The 11904-nt window shown below is 42.6% G+C and overlaps 1 protein-coding gene across 1 annotated transcript; it reads right to left on the bottom strand.

The window, feature by feature from the left end:
• Positions 1 to 10143: 10143 nt before the first annotated feature.
• Positions 10144 to 11344, bottom strand: LOC132439381 (ADP/ATP translocase 2). Its single transcript, XM_060033669.2, has one exon. It carries the CDS (start codon positions 11282 to 11284, stop codon positions 10388 to 10390), a length of 897 nt encoding a protein of 298 aa, XP_059889652.1. The 5' UTR covers positions 11285 to 11344; the 3' UTR covers positions 10144 to 10387.
• Positions 11345 to 11904: the final 560 nt, after the last annotated feature.

Genomic DNA, 11904 nt, shown 5'->3' with positions numbered 1-11904 from the left:
TATATATATATAAAAATATGCAGAGATTTGATTTTCACTTATTATTTTAACAGAAACATTTTCCCCACATTTTGTTTTTTTGGCTGCACCATGGCGTGTGGGATCTTAGTTCCCCCACCAGGGATCGGACCCGTGCCCCCTGCACTGGAAGCGAGGAGTCCTAACCAATGGACCACCAGGGAATTCCCCATTTTCCCCACATTATTCAAGTTTCTTAGAAAAAAATGCATCTGAGAGCATGCTCACCATTTCATCACACAATGGGCCGTAATTTATCTAACGCTTCTCTTCCTATAAACACTGCTGCTATGTACAGCACCATGCACAAATCACCGTGTGTCCTGGGTGGGGAGCGGGTTCTTTAGGGTCATTCCTAGAAGGGAAGTGAGTGGCTTTAGGGCCCCGTGCACACTGCACTCCAGACTGCTCCAAGGGCTGTGTGGGTGGGTCTCTGTGACCTGCTCACTTCTCTGGAGCTTGAGAACACTTCAGGAGCATCAGGCTCCATGGGTACTTAGCAATCTGTGCCTGTGAGTCATTAAAAATATAAAATAAATAAAGGAAGGTGGAGCAAAGACATGGGATGTGAGAGAGGAAAGAGGCAAAGTGCACACACCAGGAGTCTGGCTCAAGGACAGTGAACTCTGTCAGCAACTAGGTCTTCCCAAGGTGTAGACAAGCCGATGCTCCTACAGAGGTGCGCGTGGTCACTTTCCTATGATCGAGTGACTCTGTAAGGCAGTAAAGGGGTGCCTATTTCCTGTAGCCTGGGTAGCTCAATAAGTATTGATATTAAAATAAATCCCAGTGATTCCTCTACTTTGCTCTGAAAATGATTATGGTTTTCGTTCTCAATAGATAGAAGTACCAATTTCTCAGACCTCCAAAAAAGGACCCTGGCTTATCTTTCAGACCTTATTTTCTACTTATTCACTTGCATAAATTTCAGACTCCAGCTAAGAGAGAAATCTCTCTGTGATCCAATCATGTCTGCCCCCCCACACCATGCCATCACATTTCTACTTCCTGACTGTTGCTGGACCAAATCTCTGCCCCTAGAAGACCCCTTCCTCTCATAGTTCCTCTCACTTCTTGTAGAGGTCCTGATTTCTCAAAACCTGGGATTTACTCAAGAGTCTGGTTTTAAGAGTCTCGTTTGAGGTCCCTGCTGTGTCAAGAATGAATGGATCACAGCAATCCCACTCCTGGGCATATACTCAGATAAAACTATAATTTGAAAAGATACATGCACCCCTATGTTCATAGCAGCACTATTTACAATAGCCAAGACATGGAAACAACCTAAATGTCCATCGACAGATGAATGGATAAAGAAAATGTGGTATAGATATATATACAATGGAATACTACTCAGCCATAAAAAAGAATGAAATAATGCCATTTGCAGCAACATAGATGAACCTAGAGATTATTATACTAAGCAAAGTAAGTCAGAAAGAGAAAGACGAATACCATATGATATCACTTATATATGGAATCTAAAATATGACACAAATGAACACATCTACAAAACAGAAACAGACTCACAGACAAAGAGTTTGGGGTTAATAGATGCAAACTATTATATATAGAATGGATAAACAACAAGGTCCTACTGTATAGCACAGGGAACTATATTCAGTATCCTGTGATAAACCATAACAGAAAAAATATGAGAAAGAATGTATATATAGATATATCTATATAGAGAGAGATATATCTATAACCGATATATGTGTAACTGAGCCACTTTGCTGTATAGCAGAAATTAACACATTGTAAATCAATCATACTTCAATAAAATTTAAATTTAAAAAAAGAATTGATGGATCAGATGAGTAGCAAAACGTCATACATCCAACACATCATCTAGTAAGAGGAGAGGCAGAACTACTGTGAATTCTGTGCCTCTGCTCAGTCGAGAAGGAAACACAGCAGAGGATGAGATGTAACCATGCCTGGTACCGGGACACAGAGGGAGACGTGTTAACTTGCCTTAACCATGGCTCTGGGCCCCAGGCTGAACCAAGGTCCTCTCACCTCTGATGAAGATGCTCCTCAATGCAGCTGAGAAGTGAAACTTGATATGGAGTGAAATTCAACATTTGGGTCTGGGTATCCCCAAACTGAATTTTTTGCGCAATCTGGACCACTTCTCAGTGGAAACATCAGCACTGGCTTGTAACTGGGCTCTCACCCCTAGGACTTCCCATGAACAAAGCTTAGAGTTAGAATTCTGGGGAGACTGTGGGTTGAAACTTTGTTTCTTATGCAGGAGGAGCTCTGGAAACCTGGGTCTGAGAGGCCACAGATGCTCAGGCCAGGCTGAGCAGGTTTAAACATTTGAACCATCTGCCCATCACAGAGATGGTAAAGAAGGGAAGAGAAAAAAAAAAAAAAAAAGAAGGGAAGGGTCCAGCTATGATGCAGAAGAACAGATTCCTGGAACTAAAAATGAGAACAGATGTTTTAAATGGGGCTGGAGATGATGGTCCGTGTAGAGGGGAGGGTAACCAGGCAATTCCCAGAGGCGTCAAGGAAACTAAAGCCTCTTCCTTTTTTTTTTTTTTTTGCGGTACACGGGCCTCTCACTGCTGTGGCCTCTCCCGTTGCGGAGCACAGGCTCCGGATGCGCAGGCTCAGCGGCCATGGCTCACGGGCCTAGCCGCTCCGCGGCATGTGGGATCTTCCCGGACCAGGGCACGAACCCGTGTCCCCTGCATCGGCAGGCGGACTCTTAACCACTGCGCCACCAGGGAAGCCCTAGTTTCACTCTTTTACCAGGAAAGGAGACAGGTAGTGAGAGAGGAGTTGATAGTTGGGAGCAAAACCCGGAGGAATTCCATGAAGTTCCAGAGAAGCGGTATTCAGCTTAGCCAAGGATGAGCTGTTAAGCGTTTTGAGGTCTTCAGATCTCTCTCCCCACCTCCACTTCTCTTTCAGTCAAGCTCTTGCTTCAGGTAAAATAGGTCTCTCAGGTCCAGTGGGAAGACCCTACCATTTCCGGAGTAATCTGAACATGGGAGGGAGTTCTGATTTCCTTCCACCCCAGCCATACTCCTCCCAGTAAACCAGGTAGCAGAGCTCACTGTAGCCTTCCCATGGGTCTTGTGATTCTTTCCCTTTACTGCTACTACTAAAGCTACTATTTAAAAACATTCAATTATTACCTAATTTAATCCTCTCAGTAACCCTGTGAGTTATACATACCCATTCTACAGATGAGGAAACTGAGATTTTCCTAAAGTGACTTTCCTAAAACCTCATTAGTTGGTTGTAGAGCTGAAAATTAATGCCATGCTAGTCTGGTCCAGATCTCATTCATGTTGACCACTGGGTTGACACCCTCCCCTAGCTAAGTAAGAGTGTTGGAGCACCGGGTCCATTGTCCTGGGTGTCCAGGTCTGAAGTAAGATTACTTGCCCAAGGGTTTAGATTCATGGGGCAAGATAGTGACTCCAAGGACTCTCCAACTAAGATTTTTCTTAAGTCAAGAGGTACAGGGTCAGAAAAGGGGGCATCAAGACACAAATTTGGGAAACTAGTAGATAGTCGTGTGGGTAGCAAGGGAGTAGATGAGAAGCCAAGCTAGGTTTTCCCTGATTTCTTTCCTACTATGGTGGGTTGATTAGTGTCCCCCACCCCCACCCCATCCCAAATACATGTCCACCTTGAACCTCAGACTATGACCTTATTTAGAGATGAGACCTTTGCAGATGTAACAGTTAAGATGAGGCTATCCTGGATTAGGGTGAGCCCTAAATATGACTTGTGTCCTTATCAGAAAAGGAGTAGACATGCAGAAATACATGTCTTATAGATAAGAAGGTCATGTGAAGACAGAAGCAGAAATGCTGCTGCCACAAGCGAAGGGACACCAAGGATTGACTGCGACAATCAGAACCTGAAAGGGGCAAGAAAGAATTTTCCCCTAGAGGCTTTGGAGGCAGTGTGGCTCTGCTGACACCTTGATTTCTGACTCTGTCCTCATGAACTGTGAGACAATACATTTCTGATGTGTTAAGCTGCCCAATTCGTGGTAATTTGTTATGATAGCCCTAGGACACTAACACACCTACTCAGGAGTGAGAAGGGATATCCCTGTTGAAACAGTTAAGGTGACATTTCCAGATACCTCTAATTTCTTATTCTTTGGATGACCTGACTTGCAAAATTATCTCTGCTTCTTGGCATGTGAGATGCAAATGAAATAAAGTCCTAGATCTGAAGCTGCTTCTCAGCACGTTTGGTTCTGGCTGGGATGGGCTTCTCAAAACGAGCAATGTGTGGCAGGCAGTAGATCCTGCATGTTCATATTTGTTGAATGGATGAATTAATTTATGCATGAATGGGTATGGGAAGTAGAAGAGATCGTTATACTTCTTTATGGAAATCAGGCCTCTTCATATTTTTCTTTGATTCACTTGTCTGTAGGAGATGGTCTGGTTTGCTGAAGTGGTAGAGAATGGGCTTGATAATCAGATAAACTTCAAGTTCCTTGCTGTGTGACTTTGAGCCAATAACTTAGCCTCTCTGAGCCTTTGTTTCCTTACCTGTGAATAAAGAGGACAATGCCTGCCTCAAAGGGTTAGTTATCTGAGTACCTGGGCTATCGTATAAGTATACATGGTCACACCTGCTATAATGCTGATCCACTTGCTCCTCAAGGGGGTGGTGCCTAATGGTAACATCTGCAACGGCCTTTTGAAATTGGAAGATGCATGCACGCATTTTGCAGTGTGTGTCTGTGTTATGTGTGTATCCTTAGGTGTGAGGTGTGTACAAAGTAGTGTGTGTCCAACGAATGGCTGTTCTTAAATAAACCTGAAAAACTGTGACCACCCTCAGCTGTTGCTGAATTCAGCTCTAGAAAAATCCAAGTTTTCCAAGTAGCCCTCTTTGGAGACTGGAGCATCAAAGAACTGAGTCACTTAGTCACACATTTTAAATCTCTGTAACATTTTCCTCATTCATCCCAGGACTGTCAACACAGCTGTTATGCAACGTAGGTGTAGACAGCTTTCTAAATGGAATGGTAAGTCCATTGGTTTTGGTTTAATAGACACAGTATTAGATGTTTTCCACTTTTGACTACTGTACTCAATAAATCATCTCCTCTGGAGGATATACAAAGGAATAAAAAAGAAGAGGGAGAAGAGAAAAGGCATCAATCTTGACCGATAATGATCCCAGGAGCTTCTCTCCCAGGGAGGAGTTTAGGAGGAGCGTGTGAAGGCAAGTGCCAGAGGTGGACACAATTAACCTGTCTTGAGATCTATATGCCAACATTCCTAACACCGAGCTGTGCCCCGGGGAACATACCCCCAAGAGGAGAGGAAGGTGAGGGAGCAGCGGGAAATCTGACGCTGAAGGAAGTGGCTCCTGGTACCGTGGAGGCAGATGCTGGCAAACAAATACTATGCACGACCTGGTCCCCAGCCAATTTCTTAAGCTTCACCAGATCCTATAACCAGAGCAATGTGGCTTAAGCCTCATTTGGCTGATTTTAAATCCAGACATACACACAAACTATTAGATGACATTGCCCTGGTATTTTTATGGCTTTGTAAATCCATTCTTCGTCTAATGCCTTAGACACCTTGGACAACTGTTTGGGTGGCTGGGAGGAGGGGGAAGCAAGGAATGCCCTACACAAGGCAGCGCTGGTATGAAAACTAGATCTGATTCCACTGCCTGTGCTCTTTCTACCCAGTGCACTGCTTGGGAAATGGCAGAGACTTAAGGCCTTCCATCATCCGACCCTTGCTTCTCTCCTTGGTCTAATTTGCCATAAATCTATACTTGCCTTCCTGGTCTCCAGCCACATGGAATTCCTCACCTTTCATGGATGCACATCAGCGCTCAAGTCAGTGTCTTTGCACTTGCTGTTCCTTCTGTCTGGAACACTTCTCTGTTTAGAATAGCTTTGGCCCTTTTGGCTGCCTGCCACATTTCTGAATAAAGGCCAGCCACTTCTGAAAAATTCTCTTCAGCTCTCTTTTCTATCTCCAGGCTTTACATAGCTCCCTTTTCGATCGTATATCTCTGAGTCTCTGTTTACCTGGCTGCCTACCTCACCTTTCAGCTTTATATCTCCATAGTCAGGAGTATTCTTGGGCTCTGGTGGCATTTGACAAAGACTGTTTAATGCATGAAGGAAGTAACGAATGGATAAATCCAAGGAAAGCTCTCAGCGAAAGTCCCCAAAGCTTTGGGAGGAGGTGAACTATAATCATTATACATCACACACAACATCACATATCGTTGCTGAATAAACCATGACTGAGTCAGGTCTCCCTGAATCAGACTACATGCTCCTTTCTGAGAAGGCAGAATTCTCAGTTTGGGTTATAAATTAAGCACCAGAAATAATCAGCATTGCAGATATCAGCTGGTGTAGTTGATTATCTCACAAATCCAAGGAGGGAGTTTAACTCCTAATTCAACTCCTGGCTTAGCATGTGACTTCGAGCAAGTATCTGTTGTTCTTTAATCTTCCCACTCATACGAGACGGATAAAGACTTTGATCTTTAACTTAAGGACTAATGAGGTTGAGAGTGTGAGCGCTCTGAGCATCTTGGGGGAAAATGCTTGCCACAGGACTATGAACATGCACTTTTGTCTCCTGTGGGGCGTGTAGGGTGGCTGAAGTTGTCTCCATTCTTCTCTACCATCTAAGGCAGATAATCTGGATTCCAAATGTCACTACATGGAAGGTTGCAGTTAGACGCTATTTCTGGCTAAGGAAAAGATAGAATTGGCATTTCTAGAATAGTTTTCACTAGATTGGGGTACAAACTAAGGCCAACACAGCTTTATAGGATTAAATTTGGAGCACTCATCCTGCAAGCTGTGGGAAAGTCTATCTTCCCCATCTGGCGTCTCCCTCCCATGATAAATGTGAGAAATCCTTTCTCAGCCCTGGAAGCTCAGCCCTGGTGATTATTGTCATCCAGAGGCTCCACTGCTGCAGACACTAAGTTCTGTCAAAGGTTCCTCATGCTGAAGGGTGGAAAAAGCCCTGAACTCAGTTATGGGTGATCCACCCCAAGACACCTGGGCCATGGGTGCTGTGGCTTTTCCCACAGAAAAGCTCATGCCATCTAGATGGCAGCTCCTCTCAATTAAATAAAGTCACTACAAGTAAATCAAGATGGGATCCTAAGATATTGTTCAAGTAACCTAAAGGAAGGCAAGAAGAGAGAAACAAAGGAATAAGAAATAGAGGAAAACAACAAAATGATAACTTAGGTCCTGCCACAACAATAATTGCCTTGAGTGTGAATGATCTAAATGCCAATCAAAAGAGAGAAATTGACAGAGTGGATTTAACAATAGGGTCAAAAATACACTATGTACAAGACATATACAAATATAAACATCAAATACAATGACCTAGGTAGGTTGAAGTAAAAAAATGGATAAAGATATGCCATGAAAACATTAATTAAAACAGAAGGCAGGAGTGGCTACATTAATATCACATAAAGTGGACTTCAGAGGAAAGAAGAGAGACAAAAAGGGACATCACATAACAATTAAAAAAGTATACCACGATGAAGACATAATGATGTTAAATGTGCTTGCACCAAACAACAGAGCCTCAAATACATGAAGCAAAAACTGATAGAGCTGAAAGGTGAATAGGCAAGTCCACATACAGTTGGAGACTTCAACACCTCACTCTCAGCAATTGATAGAACTACAAGAGAGAAAATCAGCAGGCATGTAAGAACTGCACAACTACTGTCAACAAACAGGATTTGACTGACATAAGTATTCTACTTAATAACAGCCAAATACACATCATTTTCAAGCACCCATGGAACATTTACCAAGATAGAACCATATGCTGAGTCATAAACAAACCTCAATAAATTTAAAAGAATTGGAATCATACCAAGTATGTTTTCTGACCATAATGGAAATCAAACTAGAAATCAATAACAGAAAGACAACAGGAAAATCTCCAACTTAGAAGTTAACACAAGACTTCCCTGGTGGCTCAGTGGTTAATGCAGGGGACACAGGTTTGATCCCTGGTCCGGGAAGATCCCACAAGCTGCAACGAAACTAAGCCTATGTGCCACAACTACTGAGCCTGCGCTCTAGAGTCCACGAGCCACAACTACTGAGCCCACATGCCACAACTACTGAAGCTCACATGCCCTAGAGCCTGTGCTCCACAACAAGAGAAGCCACCACAATGAGAAGTCCATGCACCACAACGAAGAGTAATCCCTGCTCGCCACAACTAGAGAAAGCCCATGTGCAGCAACAGACTCAACACAGCCAAAAATAAAATTAATTAATTAATTAATTTTTTTTTAACAAAAGAAGTTAACACAGTTGTAAATAACCCATGGGGCAAAGAGAAATCTCAAAAGAAGTAAAAAGTATATAGAGCTGAATCAAAATGAAAATATAACACATTAAACTATGTGGGCTGCAGTTAATGCAGTGCTTAGAGAGAAACTTGTCCTAAATTCTTAGTTTAGAAAAGAGAAAAGTTCTCAAATCAATAACTTAAGCTTCTACTTCAAGTAACTGGAAAAAAAAAAAAGAGCAAAATAAGCCCAAAAACAAGCAGAAGAAAGAAAATAAAGAAGAGCAGAAATTTACAAAGTTCAAAATAGGAAAATAAATTAAAGAAAATCAATAAACAAACAACTCGTTCTTCAAAAAAATAATACAATTGATAGAACTCTTGCAAGGCTAACAAGAAAAAAGAGAGAAAACACATCTCATCAACATCAGTTATGAAACAGAGCATGTCACTACAGATTCTGAAGCCATTAAAAAGATAAGAGGGAAGTACTTTGAGCAATTTTACTCTCATAAATTCAATAACTTAGAAGAAATGGGTCCAGGTTAAGAAATGGGTCCAGTCCTCAAAAACCACAAGCTAGCAAAACTTAATGAGGATAAAATATTCAACCCGAATAACCCTACACCATGTGGAATAAATTGAATTCATAAATTAAAAGCTCCTAAAAAACCAAAGACAGTACAAAAAAATTAGGAAACTACAAACTAATATCTCATGAATTTTGATGCAAAAATCCTCAACAAAGTAGGAGGGAGGCGCAAGAGGGAGGGGCTATGGGGTATATGTATACATATAGCTGATTCACTTTGTTATACAGCAGAAACCAACACACCATTGTAAAGCAATTATACTCCAATAAAGATGTTTAAAAAATAAAATAAAATGCTCATAACTGAAAAATAAATGTTAGTAAAGCAAATCCAGTAATGCATACAATGAGTTATAAACCACCACCAAGTGGGATTTATTTCAGGTGTGCAAGGCTGGTTTAACATTTAAAAGTCATCAGTGTAATACGCCACATCAGCGGCTGAAGAAGAAAATCCACATGAGCATATCAATTGGTGAAAAAAATAACTGGCCAGAAAAAAAAAAAAAGGAAAGAAAACTTCTGTTTCACCGAAAAACCAGTATGGGTTGTGCTGGCCTTGTCCAACTGTGGCAAAGGTCAAGATGAACAGTCTTTGGTTCCCTGTCCTTGGAGAAACAGGAAGTCTGGAATGGAGTGGAGATATGCAGAAGGGCGGAGATAGAGCATTTGCATTATGGGCTCAGGAAGGCTAAATCATTTGCTAAATGCCATCTAGCCAGTAATGGAGAATAAGAGTTTTTGATATAGCAAATCCAGAGATCTCTGCACTGGGGTACCCTGGAACTGAACTCCGGATCAAATTATTTCATAAAATTACATACACACACACACACACACACACACACACACACACACGTGTGTATGTGTATGTCACAGAGATGAAAAATACATCTCAAGACAAGAAGCTAGTGAACACAGCAACTAGAAATCCTTGAAATAATATGAAGTGGTGACTCTTATTCTTATAGTATTTGGCATCACAGAACTCTTTCATATGCCTAGTTTTACAATGATGGAATAGAAGCTCTGAAGATTGTCTTGCCAGAAGTCACACAGCTACTTACAGGCACAGAGAAAACTAGATCTAGTGACTGGAAGGAAAATTGTTTTTTACTCTGCAGCTCACTAAAATGTTAATTATGAATGCACTATATGTATTAATTGTATAAGAGAACCCCATGTACTTTTATTTTTTTTTTTTTTTTTATATTTCAGGTATTTTTTATTTCTTCAAATTTGTTATTTCATCAGGAGTGACTAAAATAAAAAACATAATTGTGTCCCATCATCGTCATGGAAATGGCTTTAAGAGAAAACTGGTCAGGTGTATATTATTGCTTCCCATTTTCAACCGGTAAATAGTTGCCATTGATAAATAGACAGCCGACAGTCTGTCAGGAATGCTCAAGATATGTTACATAATACAACATGCCTGTTCACAGAAGAAGAAAAACTAGGAAATAACTTATGTGAACTTCTTGATTTCATCATACAAGACAAGCACAAAAGCACCACCCATGCCTCTGAGGACATTGGACCACGCGCCCTTGAAAAAGGCTTTGGCTCCTTCGTCACGAGCAATCTTCCTCCAGCAGTCAAGTGTGCCTGTGTACATGATATCCGTTCCTTTGCGCCCTGACTGCATCATCATGCGGCGACGCACTGTGTCAAACGGATAGGAAGTCAACCCAGCAACCGCTGTGACGGACTGTGCGATCATCCAGCTGATGAAGATATGCGTATTCTTGGGATCTGGAAGCATTCCCTTCGCAGTGTCATAGATACCGAAGTAGGCAGCTCGGTAGATGATAATACCCTGCACAGACACGTTAAAGCCTTGGTACAGGCCCTTAATCCCGTCAGATTTGTAGATCTTAACCAGGCAGTCACCAAGGCCTCTGAATTCCCTTTCAGCTCCAGCTTTGCCCACGTCGGCTGCTAGACGAGTACGGGCAAAGTCAAGAGGGTACACAAAACACAACGATGTGGCCCCGGCGGCGCCACCTGATGCCAGATTCCCTGCGAAGTAGCGCCAAAACTGGGTCCTCTTGTCCACACCACCCAGGAAGATCTGCTTGTATTTATCTTTGAAGGCAAAGTTGAGAGCCTGGGTGGGGAAGTATCTGATGACATTGGCCAGGTTACCACGCCAGAAGGACAGGACTCCCTGCTCCTTGGGGATACGAACCACGCAGTCTATGATGCCCTTGTATTGCTTATCTGCAGTGATTTGCTTGCTGGCATGCTGCACCTGCAGCAGCAGCTTGACCCGCTCGATGGGCGCTACGGCGGTCTTGGAGATGGCCGCGGCCACTCCACCTGCCAGGAAGTCCTTGGCGAAGGACACGGCGGCATCTGTCATGTTGGAAGGAAAGAGGAGGCGGGCGACTGCGGGAACAGTAAGAAACCGGCTTGGACTCCGAGGCTCTGGGCCCCCATGTACTTTTAAAAATGTTAATGCCATGTCAAAATCCAGCCTCACTGTATCATTCGTTGGAATTGTACAAGGGGCTTGTACTGTAAACTGTCTCAAATTCTTTAAAATTATGTAAGAACTGCTTTATAAACACATAGGATTACATCTCACGTATATGATCTCTGATATGAGCATTTCAGCAAATATGGTAAATATTCATAAATATTTAATAATAAAATCTGGGGGGCTTCCCTGGTGGCGCAGTGGTTGAGAGTCCGCCTGCCGATGCAGGGGACACGGGTTCGTGCCCCGGTCCGGGAAGATCCCACATGCCGCGGAGCGGCTGGGCCCATGAGCCATGGCCGCTGAGCCTGCGCGTCCGGAGCCTGTGCTCCGCAACAGGAGAGGCCACAACAGTGAGAGGCCCGCGTACCAGAAAAAAAAAAAAAAAAAAATCTGGGTATTTTCAGAGGGTATGAAAGGGATTCGTATGGTGGGATTGCCCATATTATTTTAAAAAGTTGTTCATAAAAATGGGAACAACATCTTAGTTTTCCTTCAATACA

Source organism: Delphinus delphis, chromosome 16 (assembly GCF_949987515.2).
Source record: "Delphinus delphis chromosome 16, mDelDel1.2, whole genome shotgun sequence".
NCBI classification, from domain to species: Eukaryota; Metazoa; Chordata; class Mammalia; order Artiodactyla; family Delphinidae; genus Delphinus; species Delphinus delphis.
This window is presented reverse-complemented; position numbering and strand designations above follow the sequence as displayed.